Here is a 20,873-nt window from a genome sequence, read left to right as displayed (position 1 = left end):
AAGTCCATTGGGAACACGCCAGAAATAAAACAGCTATCAGAACCAATCCATTATAAAAGATAGCAGAAAACAGAAGGCGTTTTGTCATTGACCCTCACACAAATGACCATCTTACGTACATTTGCTTATTCACACCACTATTTGAGCACAATTGAAGACTTTGTTTTGAACTCTGAATGGTGCTATATGCAATTTATTATTTTTATTATATAAAAATCCCTCAATAGTATTCTTGCTAAATTGCTTTGTTTAAGGGTCAGTGGCTATTTCTCTTTCCTGAGGAAATCTGATTAAAAACAACACCAAACCAAAAAAACTCACACTGAGAGAAGCTCTATTAATCTGAAACAACACTGACATCCAGAGGCTGACAAATTTAATTGGAGGCTTGTATTATCAGAAGCCTTTCAAAACTTTCCACATCAATACTAAAAATAGGCTTGTTTAGAAAATTTGGTAAGTTTTTAAATCAGAACTCAAAAACCAGTTAGCACAGCTAGAAAAAAAAAACATATTCAGATGTTAATTTTACCATAACCAACAATAAACAATATTGGAATAGTTTTAAAATAGACAGCAGCATCTTACAAGATCTTCACAGACTACCATCTCCTGTTTGCACAACACTAACTTATAGTTCTAGCTCAGTTTTTCTTTTCTTTTCTTTGAAGACGCCTTTATGAATATCACTACTTACACTGAATACAACTTCAAATATCTTTACTTTGTACATACCCAGAGTGGACACGGTGCCGTAATAATTGATATATTTGCAATTTACCTTACCTTCTATCATAATCAAGGTGTCTTCAGGATGTTGAAGCATTTCATCATGCTTCACAAAATGGATGGTAATTTCCCTCTGTTGCTGGTTTTGTGTAGTCCATGTTACAGATTCATACCAGGATGTATTGTGTAATTCTGGGTTTGAGGCAGTACCAGCAGAGCCACATAGAATGAAGTCAAAGTCATCTCTATCTGGAACTTCTTGCCTAAAACCATTTCCAAACTAAGTAAGTATGTTCTAACAGCTTCTCCTTAGACAGTATATCAACAAGGATGATAGTACTACAAATAAATATTAGAATATAGTCATAAGAGTTAAAGTACATACAGGAAAAATATCCTCATTGTTTTATCAGTTTAAACATTAAGAGATTATATAGTCTATTATGACTTTCCATGCTAATAATTATGCTAAGTAATATGCTCACCTACAGAGGCAGCCTAGTGGCTATATCCCACACAAATGAAAATCCATGGAAAATCAGACCTATCAGCTTTATGTGATTTCAGTTGGGCCTTAAACTGAAATACCACTTCAAAAACTGCATACCACTTCATTAGAGTGAAAAGACTATATAAACTTATATAATTTCAAGTTTTATGTTTTAGTCTGCTTGACTTATCATAAACTGAGGAAAACAAAGGAAAAAAGGACAGAACCAGAACAGCTTCACATAAGTACAGACAAGGGAAAATCTCCAACTCTGCACCACACAGTTTCTATCCTGTCCTGCTGGACTGCACCATTCGTGCATTTCCACTTGTCATACACAGAGACACAGTAATGCAGGCCATCCAAATTACACAAATTTAAAACAATCAATTAGATTGTAAAAAGTCTCTGAGAGTGTCCCAAGCAGGGCAACAAAGACGGTGAAGGGCCTTGAGGGGAAGCTATATGAGGAGCAGCTGAGGTCACTTGGTCTGCTCAGCCTGGAAGAGGCCAAGGGAAGACCTCACTGCAGATATAAGATCCTTGTGAGAGGAAGAGGAGGGGCAGGCGCTGATCTCTGCTCTATCGTGACAGTGACAGGACCCAGGGGAATGGCCTGAAGTTGTGTGATTTCCCTGATATTTCTGGATCCAGAAAAGATGCCTTGTCCAGAAGACGCACTTTAGTCAAGGGTATTTTTATTAATTCATTTGGAGACTATTATACCTCTTTGCATATCCTATTTTAAAACTGCAATAAAGAAACACTTAAGATACCTCTATAAAACCATGGTATGGAAAAAACTGTACTGCTTCATTTACAAATAAAGAAAAAATATTGTTTTGAAAGCACTCAAAGGATTCTGTAAATGGAACTCATCTGACAATTTTAAAATTTCCTACTTATTATTAATGAATTTCAAATCTTTGCACAAAATTATATACATTTACATTCAGCTCATCTTACACAAAAAAAAGAGCTGAAAACACACTGAAAATCTAAACATCCCAAAACATACAGAGCAATTCCTAGTTACTTATACTGTGTGAAACACTTACAAAGACTTGCACTTGGAACAATGAAGTTTAACAGACTGATGGAGCTTTTGGGGTTTGTAAGTTCTCAGCTTTGCTCTAATGCGATACTGTTGAGGAGCTGTGCTGTTTGTTACGGTTTTCAGTTCTGTGTTACTCAAATCCTGATGATCTGTTAATACTGCAAAACAATACACAGAGAGATGAAAAAGCACCATGCATACTATTAACCACTGTAATATTTGTAGTACGGGAAATGGCAATCGCAGGTATGCACTTTTTCTTAATTCCCAACTTTACTTCCCTTCCCAGCTGTAGCTTTGGTTTTATCAACACAGCTTGTTATTACAGTCAGTAAGACAAATCATATCAGGCTGTAGCAGCATGGTGTACGTGAGGGTACAGAGACAGAACATGCAGAAAAACCAAATGAAAGTAGAATATACAAATATACCAATGCTCTATTCCTTTAAACAACAAATAAACCCAATAAAATACACACACATTTATACTCCTGGAATTTATACTCTTAGAATAGCTCTTCCTATAATAACCTTTAAGATAATGTTTTCAAACTACTTTTGTTCTTTAGCAAAATTAAAATTCACCTTAAGGTCAAAATGCTACCTACCTGTAACAGATAACTGCTGACATCTCTGTAAGTGCAATTCAAGATCTAAAATCAATAAGAATTTCCTAATTATTTTCCTTTTTTCTTTTTTTTTTTTTTTTTTTTTTTTTTTTTAATTATGTGGACACATACAAACAGGTAGGTAGATAGACAGGTAGATACACACACAAAACCAAAAACTAAACAAATTAAAATGAAAAGCCCAATAATGTATGAAAACAATACAACAACAAAAAAAAAAAAGCAGCAAAAGTAATCAGGAGACATACATTGCACATCAAGTGTTAATATATTAAAGGGGAAGTTAGCATATATATTAAATAGCAATGCTGATCAAAGTGAACATTTTTCAGAAGTATACTATGAATGATCTGCGGACATAAATTGTATTCATCCCCTGTAATCCTTCTGGACAAGAAAATAAATTCATTACTCTAAGACCAATATGGACTGCTGGTCCCCCGCTCTGAACAAACTCCACTACACAGAGAGTGCAGTAAGTGCGAAACTTTTTTCTAAATTTTCAGTTATGGACGGGACATGAAGCATTTATTTTTTCTTGACTTTTGCATCCTTTTAGAAATGTCCAATGTTTTTATGTTAATAATGGCTGAGTAACACAGATTTTTAAAAGATAGAAGCAAAGATACAGACTATGTCCAACTAGCTTTAAATTCCCTTTTAGTTATTCTTATCCTGGGCTAAAAATATCATTCTGAACATAATAGGGGTCTGTCCATAAGATATCACTGTTCCATGGCAATGCACCTTACACCCCTGCCACAGCCACAACTTTCCATCCAATGGTTTAAGAAGGGCTCTTCAACAGGCAGCTGTTTCATAGCATTTTCAGTGCCTGTCCCTGCAGAAACGCCCTTTAGAGGGAGGCACTTACATAACTCTGCTTTATGATCTAATATAGCATGATTAAAAACACCACCTGTGTTTAAGAATTTATTCACTAACTCCTATGAAAGTATCTTTCCATGCAATATGAAATGCTTGTGCTGGAAGACAGAAAGAGTAATGTGAATTTCCAGTCTAATAAACTGAAAGAATTCTCCAAGGCTTTGAATGCGAAAGCAGCGCTACACACATAGAGAAGCAGCAACTGTGACCTTATCTTGACCATATATATATATATATATATATATATATATATATTTGAAGAAAGAGAAAATCAGCTTTCAGTTGCTCTTACCTGTAACACTGCCAAAAGTGCTGTCCACATCCATTGAACACATGCTTTCCATATTCAGACTGCCTGCCAGATCCACAGATTCTAAGAATCTAAAGATAAATGGCTAAATATTTTATAAGCTAGAGAAATCTTTTATACATCATCATACACACACACATATATGTACAGGACTACACAGACACACAAAACCTATTTATTATCAATACGCAGGTATAATATTCAGATATAAATGTTCCAGCAGAGACATAAAACTCAACTGAGCCAGAAGTTTCAGGAAATTATATTAATGATGGAGATGAGACACTTCCCAGATCACTTCTGGAACATTAAACACGAAATAGTGCCAAAAGAAATATGTACTACTGGAGACAGAATTCCTGATAATGGAATGTAGAATTTGCTTACTTAGCCTTTGCTAAGGAAGAAAAAAAGTTTATAACCTTTGGAAGAAGGTTATATCACTCAGGAGGATATTACAAAGGCAGGAAATTGGAAGTGCCAAAATCTGACTAGAACTTAATACCACTACTGCTGCATGAGACAACAAAAATTGCATCTCCAAATACATCATCAACAAAAGAAAGGCTAAGGAGAATCTCCATCCTTTATTGGATGTGGCGGGAAATAGTGACAAAGGATGAGGAAAAGGCCAATGTACTTCATGCTTTCTTTACCTCCATCTTATAACAGTAAGAACAATTATTCTCTACGTATCCAGCCTCCTGAGATGGAAGACAGGGATGGAGAGCAGAATGAAACCTCCATAATCTAAGAGGAAATGGTCACTGAGCTGCTACACTACTTACACAAACACAGGTTTAAGGAGCTAGCTGAGATCCAACGACAGATACTGAGGGAGCTGCCGGAAGTGCTCAAAAAACCACTTTCTATCATTTATCAGCAGTCCTGGTAAGTGAGGAGGTCCCAGTAGACTGAAAATTACTGCAGATGGTTATCTACAAGAAGCGTCAGAGGGGTGATTCAGGGGTCTACAGGCCTGTCAGCCTGAGCTCAGTGCTGGAGGTCATGGAGCAGATCACGCTTTGTGCCATCACACAGCACATGAAGGACACCCAGAAGATCAGACACAGCCAGCACAGATTTATATGACACATCCTGCTTCACCAACTTCATCTCCTTTTATGACAAATTTACCTGCTTAGTGGATGAGGAAACAGATGTGGATGTAGTTTACCTGGAAGGTAGCAAAGCCTTTGACCCCGTTTCCCACAGCATTCTCCCAGAGAAACTGGCTGTCATGGCTGGGATGGGTGCATATTTGCTGGGTAAAAAACTGGCTGGATGGCTAGGCCCAGAGAGTGGTGGTGAATGGAGTTACCTCCAGCTGGTGGCCACTCACAAATAGTGTTCCTCAGGGCTCAGTACTGGGCCCAGTTCTGTTTAATATCTCTACCAATGATGAAGACAAGGTGACTGAGGGCATGACACCCTCAGTAAGTTTGCAGATGATCCCAAGTTGAGCAGCAGTGCTCATCTGTAGGAGGACAGGCTTGACTGATGGCCAAGCCAAGTGTATGAGGTTCAACAAGGTGAAGTGCACTTGGGACACAACAACCCCATGCAGCACTACAGGCTGGGGCAGAGTGGCTGGAAAGAGTCCCAGCAGAAAAGGACCTGGTGAAGCAGCTGGAGCTGAAGTCTTGTGAGGAGCAGCTGAGGGAGCTGGGATGGTTTAGCTTGGAGGAGAGGAAGCTCAGAGGAAACCTTATTACCTATGTCTACAACAATGTGACAGGAGGTTCTGTTTAGGTGGGGTCAGCCTCTTCTCCCAGGCAACAAGAGACAAAAGGAGACGAAACGGCTTCAAATTGTGCCTTGGAAGGTTTACATTAGATACTAAGACAAATTTCTTCATGGAAAGGGTTGACAAGCATTGGAAAAAGCAGCTCAGGCAAGTGGTGGAGTCATCATCCCTGAAGATGTTTTAAAGTCATGCAGACGTGGCACTTAAGAGACATGGTTTAGTGGGGCACTTGGACAAGGCTTACATTTGGACTTGATATTAAAGGTCTTTTCCAACCTAAATGGTTCTGATTCCTTATAAGACAGTTTAGTCTTGGGTTGCAATGCAAGATGTAACCAGAAGTAAGTATTCTATGCCATCTGCTGAAACCAGTTGGGGAGGTGTTTTCTATATCTCTTCAATCACCCATTCCTCATAACTCCAGGGGGAGGGGATGGGTGTCTTCTGCTGATGGGCCAGCTGTTAAAACCAGGTGGGACAGTGTTCTTTATTTCTTCCACAACCATTCTCCCTCCAGGGGAATATCTGCTGTTAATGGGCCATTGAGTCCCACTGCATGACCGATAAAATTACATAATCCATTATGAGATGCTCCACCCAGTGGGAGGAGCCAAGCATTCCTACCTGGATAAAACCTGAGATTCAGAACACCAGGATAGCCTGTTTCCACTGGATTCCCAGAGGAAGACCAGACCCATCTCACTACCATTGGACCCTCAGAGGAAAACTATACCCTTCTACAGGATCATTGCTTCAACAGAACCACATCTGTCACTCCAAGAGGACTTAACTGGACTGCTGCCAACACCCTGATCAACAGGGTGTCAGGCTGTATCTCTGACTCTGCCAGTGTTTTCTTTTTGGTTTGCTTTTTTTGTACTACTACATTTTTCTTTTTAATATTCCTAGAAAAAGAACTGTTATTCCTGTTCCCATATCTTTGCCTGAAAGCCCCTTAATTTCAAAATTACAATAATTCAGAGGGAGGGGGTTTACATTCTCCATTCCAAGGGAGACTCTGGCTCCCCCTGGCAGACATCTGTCTTTCCAAACCAAGACAGCAAAGAATGTAAAATATCTGCTTCATTTTGAACATCTTTAAATCTCACCACTTTCAAATAGCACATATATACACGTTTAAAATATGTATAATTAGAATTAGGCTAATCAAAATAAAAATCTTGATCCCTACTGTATATTCAGTTTGAAAAAAACTGCCTTTATTTTCCTATCCCCCAAATACTCTTCATCTTAGTGGTGCTAAAGACATATTCTGTTCTCGAGTTTCTGATTTTTAGATACATTCACAATTCTAAGTTGTACAGCTGTTACATTAGCCTAGAATTTTCAAGAATGATCTAGAGAAAACCAAACATCTACACATAGTACTTACGCTTTTAGCTCCTTAACATCTGGGTTACTTTCTGGCAAGACTCCTATTCCTCGACCATAGCAGGTGCCACCATGAAGATGAAATTCTATATGTGAGACATCTTCATTGTCAGCACTTGCTTGTTTTGTATGAATACTGTAAATTCTCAGAAAACTTCCAATCTGAAAGGAGAAAAAAAACCAAAAAACAACACTTTGATAACACAAAGTTAGTTATTTACATGGAAAATTCTAGTGCTCATGAAGCTTCTTCCCTGTTCTAACTGAATCACAGAACAACTGAAGCTGGCAGTGACTTCTGTTGATTACCTCATTCAGCTCTTGTGCCCAAAGAGTCAACTAGAGCAGACTTCTTACGGTTGTTTCCGGCTGGGTTTTAAGTATTTTCAAGGTATGGAAACTGCAAAACCTTTGCATGTGATCTGTTTGTTTTGCTTTATCAGAAAGCATTATTGGCAGCAAAGGGTGATTCAGAACCAGAATAAGCCTTCTTAGTAAATCTAATTCTCTAACATACTTCAGAAGACAGATCAAATGAGTCAATACATTCCTTTCCTGAGGGCACAATTTGCCTTCTACATTCCCAACACAGCCCCACAGAGACTGACAACCTCTGATTTGTCCTGGGAACGATCACATTTAGCAATTGACCTCCTGCTCATCATCCTGCATGGCTTAGTATGTTTACATGTACATACAAGTGTATCTGCTGACACAGATTTCTCCATCGTATCTTATTCTTACATTACAGATAACATTTTTTTAGCACCAGGACAAAAGACAATATGCATTAGAAACTGAATGATCTTGGCACTTTTCCTATCTCTGTTAGATCTCCTCAGGTACATGGAGAATATGCTTCCTGTTTTGCTTAGAATGATTTTGTGTTTTTTGGAACAGTTCTGTAAAGTTACACAAACAGACTTAGGCTAATTTACACAAGCACCTACTAAAAAGGAAGTTATGGAGTGGTGAACATAGAATACATCTTTATAACTTTGCTTTTATTTCAAAATACCACTCCCATTATCCCCCCAAAAAAGCCCACACATCCAACCAACCAACACCAAGCCCCCAATGTTCTAAAGGGAGATAAAATGGAGACTCAATTACGCAGTTATCCGATTTTTTAAAAAATATATATAATCTGAGATCCAGATAATAGGTGGCAAGCTACACATACTCAACAACCTGGTTTTAAATTAATTCTAAAAATCTTTTAAATAGCCTGATAGAAAGGACAAATTATTTTAAATTTACTTCTATTAAAATTACTATTGCAGCAGTCAGTTTATTGAGTGATATTTCAGCTTCAGATCCAACTTTAACCAGTGGAAACTGAGAAAGTGTTCCTATTAGATTGGATTGGTCACGTCATAGTACAACACTTTTAGACACGTATATATGCATAAAAGCAGATGGAGCAGCAACCTGTGTCTAGAATCCTCCTCTGTATCAAGGAACAAACTATGACTACACAATGCTGGTATCATACTGCTCTTTTAAACAATAATCACACATGAAAAAGAAAGCATATTTTCTAATTGAGGCAGCAGTGACATAAAAAGTGCACTTCAGTCCGCACCTATTTTGCTTCTGGCATGGAGCTCTTACCAGACTTTTAATTGATCTGCACCGTTAGTAGGCTGCTCGTTTTGTTCATTCAAAGCACCACCAGGACAGCTTGTGCATTCAGATGGCAGTTAAGAGGCTTATCCAAAGACTTTTTTTTTCCTTTCCAGATGCTGATTTCACTTAATTATGAATATCCAAAAAGCAAATGACACTCATATCACAAGACTAATCTAATGACTATGACAAATGCTTTTGGAGAAAGTTTTTTTAAAAGTTCTTACCTAAGTTCCACTAATGGAGTAACCTTATGTAAATACAACACTGTCAAACTACTTCCCTACTGCAAAAAGTAATTTGCATATAAGCAGGAAAAAGTTGAGTTTAACTGACAAATTTCTTTGTTTTAAAAAACAGTATATACAAAATTAGATTTTTCTCTATGTATAAACACAAAGAAATAAATATGGGAGAGGAAAGGTCACAAGCAAAGAATATAAAATGCTGTGTCTGCCTTATAAACTTGTGTGCTGAAATTCACACAAAAATCAACTGAATGACAAGTTTTAGTGCAACATTCACTTAGCAAGATTTATCATCACTATAAAATAATCTTCTAAACATTTATGAGATCCTTTTCTGAAAATGTTTTAATTTTTTATATATTTTAGTATCACTTTGAACTACAAAAAAGAGCTGCATAATAATCAGTATTGCCAAATAGTGAAAAGGTTTGGAAGGTTCTGATTGTCAGCCCAGAGATGCCTGGGTGGACAGAATGCTGTTTCCGTGGATTCCTTTGGGAGGCAGCCTTGCTTACTGTAACAGCAGAGAGCAAAAGTGGATGCTATGGATAAAAATGTTACTATATTTCTACTGTTTACAGAATGTCTGCAGACTGAGCTCTTTATATACCTGACTCAGAAGAAATTGTGAACTACATTGAAGTAAACACCGTGATTTACAGAGCCATCACTAAAATCTAGTACAAATCCAGCTCCTCACTTGACTTTACAGTTCTCTTTATGACGTACCTTGTTTGGAGGAAATTCATTTAAAAGTGAAATTAAAGTGAATAAAAAAAATCTTGCATTGAATAAAAAGATTTATGAATAAATTTCATTTATTCATAAAATAAAAACATTTATATTAGTAATATAAAATATACTAATACCCTATTTTCAGTCTAATTCAAATATGACTATTTAAAGAATACATATTAAGGCTAGAGAGAATTGAAATGTGGAAGTCATATACGCAGTTCCCTGTTAGTACTTAACTAGAACAACTTTTGAGCATAGGAAATTCTCATTATTATTTCAAAATACATAGGGCTGTGTTCACAGTCACACTGGAATTCAGTGAATTCACAACAGCATGTCCCACTGAGGGTAAATATTCATGTTTGTCAAAAAAGGCACACAAGAAGCTGTCTTTATCTATGGGAATCACCTAACAAATTCACCTGTACTCATTTTTTTTGCCTATATTTATTGTTGATTATATTCAGTGACATTTCTTTGTCATCCTTTTCATTGCATCAACAGTCTAATTTTACTGAGTAAATAGTGCACAACTTTCTGCAAATGAGACAAAGCATATATATGGCATTTGGGCACCATCTTGGGCAGTAAGAAATAACAACTGAAATCCATTTAAGAGTTTGAAGGACTCAAGAGTGGTGTCTTTTGGGTTTTTTCCCTTTTCAATGAGTGAAAAGACAGAAGTGGGGAGTATACAACTCACATGTCGAAGGAAAGTTACCTAGGTCTAAAAAATATGAAGCTAGATATTGCAGCCATGTAGTATCTTACTTAAGCTGTATGTTGAAAATGTGACTCTGGCACTAGGAAGCAAACTTCTTAGTACAAACTACTATCATGAAAGACATGACATGATGTGGTGGGAGAAACAGCTGAAAATGTACAAACTCTACATCTGAAGATACATAACGTGAAGCAAATACCATGAAATTGCGGACTAAGACTCGTATGTATGCTCAAGGTTAATTGTTTTAATTGCATTATCCATAAAATGCATGGCAACACAGAATTGATGGTATCAATCCAGAAGACGAATGCACTGGATCACACATTCAGTGAAAGACAGAAGTAAGGAAATCTCTAACCAGCTGTGGGCAGCTGGATCCCTGCTGTGCTGACCACTGACCTTGATGCTTACCACCTAGGTAAAATGCCCCAGATGGAGAAACTCATTTCACAGACATACTCCCAAACTGCATGGCAAAGTCAGTGCACCCTGAGAAAGTAAAGAATGTGGAGCAACTGTATTCCAGACAGTTCTAGGCTGGGGTTCCTCTCAGTTCCTGAGAAAGCCTCATCTACTCCAGGTACATTGCCAGATGAAGAGGGAAATTCAAGCAAAAGCAGTGAACACCATTTTCTTTCCTTAGTTGTAGGTCTTGCCATATCCGTATGCCCCAGGTAAAAATCTGCTTCAGAGGTGAGATTTCTGAAAATTCTATTTTTGTTCTGTTAAGGCACCAAAATGCTGAAAAGCCACAATCTTGCCCAGCAGGAAAGAGAGGCCAGCAAATATAGGGGGAAAAAGTCTACTTACAGTATCAATTGCAACACACCTTCAACATACCTTTCTTTAACTGAAGCTCTCTGAAGTGGAAATTTTAATTATTGTTAGTCTTAGAAAATGAGATAAAGTGCTCATATCTTCCGTGTTCTCTGGACAGACGATGTAAACAAGAAGTTTTTAACAAACTCTTGCAGCAATATCCCTGACACTGTGCCCCAGGATTTGCCAGAAGTTCCCTGTAATATATTACCCACTTTCTCTAGCATGTAGTACCTACTCAGAGTGACTTTGTCTGAACATGTGCCTACAGATAAAATTTTAAAATAAGAACATGTATTTCACGGGTTTTTTTAAATCTGCCCTTCTTGTTATCAAGGTTGTGTAAAACAGATTGCTCCTACATAAAACATCATTTCCAAACTGCAACTGTCATTGCAAATGGTACACAACAGCAGGAGAGTGTAACCTAACAAGTCTGTAACAATTTACATTAAAAAAGGCAACTCTAAGCTAGTTTTATTTGTAGAAGAGAAGATGGAAAAATAGTGCACTTTTTATGGTTTCCAAAATCCCAAACTGGCAAAATATCTAATCACACTTGAGAAGGTGCAGGTGGATACACTAAACATTTGCCAGTTCTATACTGCTACATAAATGATTTTTTAAAAAAAACTTTGCATAACAAGGCCCTGAACTCAACAAAATATCATACGTATTTCAATTATACTTTTTTATATGACATGATTTCCACTAGTATTTAAAAGCCTTTAACAAAAATCCTCCATTTTAGGGAGAGTTATCCCCAAATTTTATAATATATATACATATATATATATTCTCACATATATATATAAAAATTATTCAGTGAAATACAATTAATTCTACGTTGCAATTTGAAATTAATACATATTTCTGAAATTTAACTGTCAGCATATCCGCCCTTTTTCTTTGATAACTCCACTAAGACAAACAACTAAAAAGTGGTGTACAAAAATTATCTAATTTGAAACTTCTACAGCTTGCCTGACTAAAACTACTGCAACTTTGGACATAGCCAGAAGGAGAGAAACACCCACAAGAGGTCAAGGGGGGTTTCTTAACAATTTCCTTTGAAATTATTAAAGCTTCTACTACACAGTGCAGTATCCAGCAAAGGTAAAAACGCTTGAGAAATGCGAAAAAGCAAGTGGATAGGAAGTAAAAAATTGATCGAAAGGACAATGGCATCCCACATATCACACACTCAATTTGTGATTCAATTCCTGAATATAAATGGGGGAGAATAATAAAGGGAGTATTATCAGCTAATAAAGACAATAACTTTTATTAATATTAAAATACTTCTTTCTTTCATATTCAAAACATACCACTTCACTAGAACATCAGTTTTTTACACCAGTTAGCAGGAGAGAAAATCTGGAAAAGAACTTGTAACTAATGAAATATTTCTGCCAGTTTTGTTATGAATTCTTAGATAAATTCTTACACTTGTTTTGCTATCTGGAATTTACTTATGGGTGTTAATTTATCAAAATGATTTCATGTCTGCTGATAGACCAAGCATAAAAAAACGTTATCACTCATCTTTATTTTCTGGTAAATTTTTTCTCAAAAATAATCTTGAGTATAGAGGACAAGGCATGAAATTAAAGATACATTCGTTGCCAAGTTCCTGTATTCAGAAGCAAGATGGCAGTATTGCTGAAGATCTAATGTTTAATTATGTTGTTGTTTTCTCTATCTAAGCATAATCAACATTACTGACCTACTAAATGAAGATTGCACTGCAAACTGCAGAAGCTGATAGAACAGAAAATCTTCTATTGACTTTAGAATTAAGAGTCTTTAACAGGACTACAGGTTTAACACTGCATTGTATCATTTAAAAATAATTCTAAAGCATAGAATACATTTTCTGAGTGCATTATTTTCATTGTATTATCTATTATATTAAAGTGTCTGGAAAGTGCTTAATTGGAACAATATTTTTATGGCAATTTTTGGGTAATAAGCCTGTTTAACACATGTTGAGGAAGTCTGCATTCAAATAAAAAGTATGGGAAATACAGAGAAAGATAAAGAGGCACATGAAACTAATTAGAGCAGGACTGAATGGATGCATTCTCTGAAGTGATTTCTAAGCAGAAAACAGGCTACAAGCAGAGAGTGAAATACCAAACTGTGCATTACCTTAAGTGATTCTGCCAGCTGTACATGATTATCATAGACTAGAATGTCCACCGCTAGATCTCTCAGCTGATGAAGAAGAACTTTGTCTCCTTCCAGGTCTTTTGCTTCCACAGGCACCTTCCATGTGGGGTAGGGACATCTAGTGCCATCCCAAACCTGCAATGCAAATGAACTACTTCAGTGTGCTCAGAATATTTCAGATTCAGATTTAAATAACTTTTTAAAATATTCTGTTTGATTAAAAATTATTAACAATAAGAGAGCTTAGTTGTAGTCTCAGTCTAAAAGTCCTTAAAATACTTGAATTAGACTTTATGGGATTTTTAAAGTTATTACTCCTTACAGAGCACAGAATAACCCCTAGAGAGAACATAATCAAGTGCTAAGACCTGGAATTTGTTAATATTTAAATAAAAAAGAAAAAAGAACAGCTCAGCGCAAAACCTCAGCTGTATATCCAGCACAAAATGACACAATATTCTGAGCTGGAAGGGACCCACAAAGATTATCAAGTCTTACTCTTAAGTGAATGGCTCACATGGGGATTGAACCCTGAACCTTGGTGCTCTCAGCACCATGCTCTGACCAGCTGATACAACCTTAGGGTCAGCAGTTACAACTGTCAGAATTCATCATATGCAGAACTGTCTGTACTTAATATTTTAATCCTGCTATAGGGGTTTTTTAACTACTCCAGCTACAGCATGTGAAGACTGAGTACACAGCATATATTGACTTAATTACTGATGATCTCCTGTATCAGCATACACTGCTAGTTATCCAGAGCATATTAGAAAAACATCAGTACTTAAATTATATTTATTAATGAGGATTCTAAAACTAGTTGGCCTAAAGCTAAATTCTTGATACACTCCAAGTACTGAAATATCAGTAGTTATTTTTCAGCTATCGAAGTGTTGTGAAAAGGTAAGTTTCCTGACAAGCTTAACACCTTGAAACCAAAATCTTACTTCTTAACCTAAACATTATTCTGTAAACTACAGCTTCCTGAGTTGCTGAAGATATACTCTTCTCAAAGACTCAAAAATAATGGTTTGATATATTGGCATAGTAAAAAATCTAGGAGCATCTGGACTATATTTCTGAAATGGTGTTTTTCATACATATAGGTCCAACTGAAGAACCTATTTCCCAATTTTCAGATAGTTTGTGATACCAAGGTGCTTTGTCCCATGAGTTAGGCACTGCAGAGGGCAAGAAAAAGATACTAAAGCCTAATTTTTAAAGGATTTCTACCCCTTACACTTAACTGCTTTGGACGAACAGACCCACAAGAAAAGATCTAAGAATCAGCAAAGCCACGTATAAATACACTAAAAATAACTCACGAAATACACATCCAAAATCAAGAGATAAAAGGGAAAACCGTTCACAGTGAAAATGACCCATGACATTAAATTATGGTGCCAAATAAGAGTATATTCTGAAGGACCCAGATAATGAGGTGGTATGTGCTGCCACAGATTAGAAAAAGCCTGTTATCTTCTGATCCTGCACCATGAAATACTTAAAACCACCTTTGAAAGGGAGGTTGTCTGTTGCTTGAATTATCACATCTTTTCCAGAACTCAGCTTGAAAACAGATTTAGTGCATATATATCACAAATTTTGTCACTCTGACAAAGTAAAGCATCTTAGGTTTGTCAGGTTTTCCATTATTTTTCAAGTGGCTTTACTTGGGACACTTTGGTAATTCTACACTGCAGAGATGATCTGACAAATGGATTAAAATAACCTGCATGCTCCCTGTTCAGATAAAAGGATGGTGACTTAGTTCTAAAACGTCCTTAGCCAGAGGAACTAACAGGGCTGGCATCAGGACACCTTTTAGAGGAATTTGTAAGCTAGTGAAGTTTCTTTAAAACAAAAATCCTTTCAAAAGTATTTGGGTTTGGGTTTTTTCTTGCACAAATACGAAACCAAATAAAGCTCTCTACCTCAGGAGCTTGTTAGCTCTACTTTACGCAAAACATGAAAACATTCTGGGTTCAGACTGTCCTAGTTTCAAAAATGAATACTAGAATTAAACCCGAAACTGGTTAAATTAATTCTGAATATGAAACTAAAAATTGTTTTACTACTAGTCATGAACAGACTGGAGCTAAAGAAAAGTTAGTGGTAACATTTGATCACCATGGTTGGAAAACACTGAAATGGCAGAGACAAAATACCTGTTTCTATCTTCAGCAGAATGTGCTCACTGTACTTTAATGTACACAATTTAACTGACAGAAAGGAAGAAAAGAATATTAATAAAACAAACTCTTCTGGAAGGCATAAAATGACAGAATAATTCCTAGTGTGCATTCTTTAGTATCCACCAATCTGAGTAACAAAATTCTCAGAAAATGGTAAACACTAACAGGTCAGTGATGACATCTTTATACCATGTCCAACTCTGCTGCGGAGCAAATAGGTATTAATTTATCAAGTGTAATTTAGAAGTTATACTACAGGTGATGCACAAAATTGCTGAAATTCATTTCAGTTGTCTTTGAAGCACTCTCCACTAGGTTCAATCTCCATGTGAGATCAATGCTTAAAACAATCATGATTTTAAAGAGTATAATCAACAATTAATTTAACTGATATACTTGGAATAAAATAAATGTAATTCCTTATTATAAAATGCATAACCAAAATATTACAATAAAATAATATGCAATGATCACTCAATTTGAGCTGGTATTGAATTGGTTGTTTTGATTCTTTTTTTATTTAGCAAATCAAGAAAAGAATCAGAGATCTGTCTACAAAGTTTTTAGAAAGGTTTCTTTTCTATCACAACCAGTACTTGATACCAGAGATGGATTTTGCCATTGTGAAAAATGGAGGAAATTAGCAACAGAATATGAATGTAGCATTTTTAAGCTCGTCCAGTGTATTTTAATACACAATTAAGTATTTAATATTTTATGCTAAAAATTGATCTACCATTATTTGACCTCAAAATTCTACCTTCCTAAGTCTATCCTAAGATTTCCCCAAGTCGTCAACTTTACTATGCAAAAGTGACAAAATCGACTTCAGGTGTTACAACACAGAAAAGTGTGCAAAGAAATAATAATTTAAGAAAGGACCTGTCTCTGTCCTTGCAAAAGGTCCTTCAATACTGAAGATCCACTTATTAATGAACAACTTGATTACAGCCGACAAAGTCATGAAATTTTACTGGGTCACATTCGACATCTATTTCACAAGGCATAATTAAATGGAAATATTTGTAGCAGTTGCAGAAAATGATATAGCATGCACTTAAGGTTTGTTTCTATATCCTAATGCATCATTCTGTAGGAGAAAAATCATGGCTGCTTCAATAAAGGAATAATGCCAAGTGCTATTTCTAAAAATATTGTAACAATACAGGTTAACACAGTAGAACCAATATATAATTTTATGAAGTCATAAAGTGGAAAATATCAGCTTGATCATTACTCATGTTTTAACAATCAAGTAAAAAATACATATAGAGGAGTTTTGGAATAACATCAGACTGATACAACTGAATTAAAACTAGAAATATTATTTAGCTAATGATAAAGATAGCCTTTAGAATATAGTCCCCTGTTCCATGGCACTTTACATTTTGTATTTTCAGTGATGCCCAAAGTGCTTATGCATCACTAAAAGAAGCTACCTGAAATCCATCATGATAACATAATCCATTCCTTCCTTTTTAGGCAGTGTTATTTACTGCACTAATCATATCCAGCAAATCTAGAAAAACAAGCAGTGAATGCTGCTAACTAGAAAACAAGTTTAAAACTAACAATATTTTTCAAGGTTAAGAAATCTTGTGATATTTATCTACAAATCTTTGTCAAATTATGATCTATATAATGCCATCTTAATAAACCTCTCTAAAAACCAAATAAGGTAATCAACCTCAAAGAGAACTGGGCTTCCTGTTTTGTTTTCATGGAAACAAAGCCAAGGATCAGAGATTTTCTTACACTAAAAATACTTATCAACATAATATTATTTAAATTGTCTGTTTTATTGAAAAATTCATCACAATGTCTTAATAAACCAAACAAAATATTTTTAAAAAGGAAGTCTACCTTTAGAAGAAAAGAAGATCCATCCACTTTTGCTTTTCCTACCAGCTGGCAAGTGAGATCAAAGAACAGCATTGGCTGAACTCCCGACAATTTTGCTGCTGGTCCAGAGATGGAAATATTACTGGCTGCCCAAATACGTAATTCTTCTATTGTTTTCTGTTCTTCATCCATGAAAGTGTACTCTTTGCTAGAAGTTCGAGGAACTACTGGAGCTCCTACAGTTCCATCAAATGTTAAGGATGCAAATCCTCCACTGGTAATTCCCTGCATCTGTCCATTGTACTCCCTGATCTGTAATAAAATATGAATGAAAAAAAAAAAAAGTTTGCACTGCAAGGAAAAACAAATATATTTCTGCTTTATCATGTGCCTGGAAAATGGACCACTGATCATTTCTGTTCCTGGTTCTACTGGGAGAACAGAGTCAAAATAAAAACAAAACAGAAAGGTAAAATCAGTATTAATAAGAAAACAAAATGTATAAGCAGAAATATAATCTTACACAAGAATTTTTTAAGAGGCAGACTAATAACTACCTGTAACATTTATACCTACAGCATCTTTGCAGAGTATTTTATTTGCACACATCAAAATATTTGTGCCGGTAACATATCGGGATTGCCTTTATAAATGGGGAAACAAGAAATATTCATTTTTAGGGGTTACACAGCGGAGTCATGGCAAAGTTATTAGGATTCCCGTTTTTGGTCCCTCACAACAGCCCTGTTTCCCAATATAACAGAACTGAAACAAAATGTATCAGTTCAAGGAGGTATTTTTTTACCATAAAGCAAACGGTGATAATCTTTCATTCCTCAAATTATGAATACAGCTATCACAATTATTCAATGTCTATTGCCCTGCTCATGGCAGGTCCCCCGAATCCTGCTGATTTAGCTGGGTATCTGCTGCCATACAAAACATAGTATTTAAAGTCTGAAGCATTCCTTCAGGGGTCTAGTCTAGTCTTACTGCTCCCTGCAATTATAGATTTATCTATATCAAAGCACTGAATGACTCATTATCCAGAAATCTGAAACAGTCTATTTTGATCCATCCCTTTTTAATTAATGTCGGGTTACCATTAAGTGATAACACGCATGGACATAGCATTTCAGAGACAGTCTAGTATGGGATTCCCAGGGCCCAACTTTCAAACAGTTGAAAATCCCACTGATTTGAAAGTGCAGAGCATGCAATATGTGTCAGAAGTTCTAAACAGCAAAACATTGCCAAAGATTTAGGCCTATATTTTATAAACATGGTGAAATTTAAAAAGCACACAAAACAGGCATTCATTGACCTTGGAAATTCATAAACAAAGCAATTCAATCTTGGTGACAGGAACTCCTTTAATCCCTACTATTCTGACATAATGCATAAATGCATTAAGGGTCACCTCTAAGATAAACTTTGGTTTCCTTAAGCATTCTTCAGACCTGACCAATGGAGCAGATCAATTCAGGATGTAGTTTCTCTTCAGTGAAACACTGAAAAGCTTCAGTCTTTCAACCTTTATGTTTAAATATTGCAAATACAAGAAAAGCCAAAGGACAAATAGGGAAGATACATGGTTTCATAATCAATTTTCTCCCTATTATCTATGATCTGGAAATATGTTTCCCTGTAAGATGTTACCTAATATAAACACACAGATTTACTTTAGATGCTATCACTGGCGTTATATTCCATAGCTTCTCTACATATGTAACATCCAGAGGGGATGAAAACTCTCGTCATTTTTACTTATTCATCCTGTATCAAAATGTACTTCAAGAGTATTTTTCGTACCTTGTCTGACATGTCAAATGTTTCTTGAAGTCTTTTAATTTCTAATTTACCTGTTCATTTATTTCTTCACTAGTTCTTTTAAATCATTAGAAAAATATCTTGCTTTTTTCCTTAGTAAAAGCTCTGTCCTAGTCTTCTATGAAGGTACTAAGCCTTTCACAAAACCAGGAAGAGAGTACTTTGTCTCCCTGGGCTTCCACTAACATTTTACCGTAAGTTATTTTCCTCCTTTCCCAAATCCTTTATGTCATACTTTGAGCATTCAGGAGGCTGACATACTGTACTTCTGACATCTCCCAGTACCCTCACTTGGTGAATTTGAAATCAGCCTTAATGTTGGAAGAGGCAATTATAAAATGGAAAAAAAAAAAAAAAAAAAAGGAAATACAATATGTAAGAAGGTGGACCTCAACTGTCATGATGAGAAAATTACCAATGATTTTTAGCAAAACCAGATGTCCTCAGAGGCAGGTGGAGAAGCCACTGAGTCCTCTCAAATGTAAACAGAATTCAAGAATATTATTCAGTGAACAACAGAAGAAACAGAACAAGAAAATGTCAAATGGGTTACAGCTGTAAGATTACTTATGTTGGACCCACAGAAGAGATGATGGTCAACAGAAATTCTCTGGGCTTGTCCTTTATAAACAAATTATTGCTAAGGTGATAAGGGATCACTGGAGCATAATATGAACAAAATCTAGGGACAAACGTTTCATTATGGCACTTTTAAGTAGATCTCAGATCAAGTTAAGCACTGATACTGTAAACATGTTGTATTTTCCAAAGGATTTTGAAACTGAATTAAACTTATAAAAGAGTTCATCTGAGACTTTTGCATATGACAACAATTACCCTTCAGTGGATTTTGTGTAATTTCTACAGGACATGGACATATTTTTTTAAAAATTAGTGGGGGAGGGTGAAGCAGGGGTGGTTAACAGAGAAGCAGGGCAGATGGCTATCTCTTTAAAAATTCCCTCAGAATTTTAAATAATTTTAATAAAAAATGGTTGCTAAATAAAAATATCCTCTGGGACAAAACCTGAGCAGATAAAATGCATTTAGCTTGTTCTGAGCAAGTAAGTAAATTTCAATACATATTGCAGGAGTCTTTGGCATAGTTTTTGCAAACTAAAGAACAATAGGTGAAATGTCACCTTAGCAAACTGCATGGACAATAAATTCCAGTGATTTCTATGGGGTACAACACTATCCTGACTATGGTTATTGAAAACAAGCGAATCTTGAAATATTTATAAACAGATTTGCAGCCAAGTAAAATACAGACTTCTTTTTTTTTTTTCTTTTACTGGAGATGGTGTTATTCATCTCACTAAATGGAAAAGTGTGATAGTAAGTAGTGTATAAAGATGGAATAATAGCATCTCCATGGTAGTTTTCCATCAAAACTGATTGTTAAATTATAGAAGCAAAGGACTATTA

At 35.8% G+C, this 20,873-nt stretch overlaps 1 protein-coding gene across 6 annotated transcripts in view; it reads right to left on the bottom strand.

Moving 5' to 3' along the window:
- POT1 (protection of telomeres 1) overlaps positions 1-20,873 on the bottom strand; it is a 58,508-nt gene that overhangs the window by 10,602 nt on the left and 27,033 nt on the right. For 5 of the 6 annotated variants that reach the window (XR_010720759.1, XM_066182979.1, XM_066182980.1 and 2 more), the window contains 7 exons: positions 17,637-17,927; positions 13,555-13,710; positions 7,244-7,404; positions 4,086-4,174; positions 2,885-2,929; positions 2,278-2,434; positions 787-992 (listed from right to left, as the gene is read on the bottom strand). Coding sequence is in view for 5 of the 6 variants with exons in the window: in XM_066182979.1 (XP_066039076.1) it covers positions 787-992; positions 2,278-2,434; positions 2,885-2,929; positions 4,086-4,174; positions 7,244-7,404; positions 13,555-13,710; positions 17,637-17,927 (1,105 nt within the window). In the remaining variant the exon portion in view is untranslated. The remainder of the gene's footprint in view (positions 1-786; positions 993-2,277; positions 2,435-2,884; positions 2,930-4,085; positions 4,175-7,243; positions 7,405-13,554; positions 13,711-17,636; positions 17,928-20,873) is intronic. The other variant, XM_066182981.1, reaches the window with a different exon arrangement.

This window comes from Chamaea fasciata, unplaced genomic scaffold, assembly GCF_029207755.1.
Source record: "Chamaea fasciata isolate MVZ Bird 193981 ecotype frontalis unplaced genomic scaffold, bChaFas1.0.hap1 SCAF_5, whole genome shotgun sequence".
NCBI classification, from domain to species: domain Eukaryota; kingdom Metazoa; phylum Chordata; class Aves; order Passeriformes; family Sylviidae; genus Chamaea; species Chamaea fasciata.
Note: the sequence above shows the minus strand (reverse complement) of the source record. Positions and strands in the feature narration are given on the sequence as shown.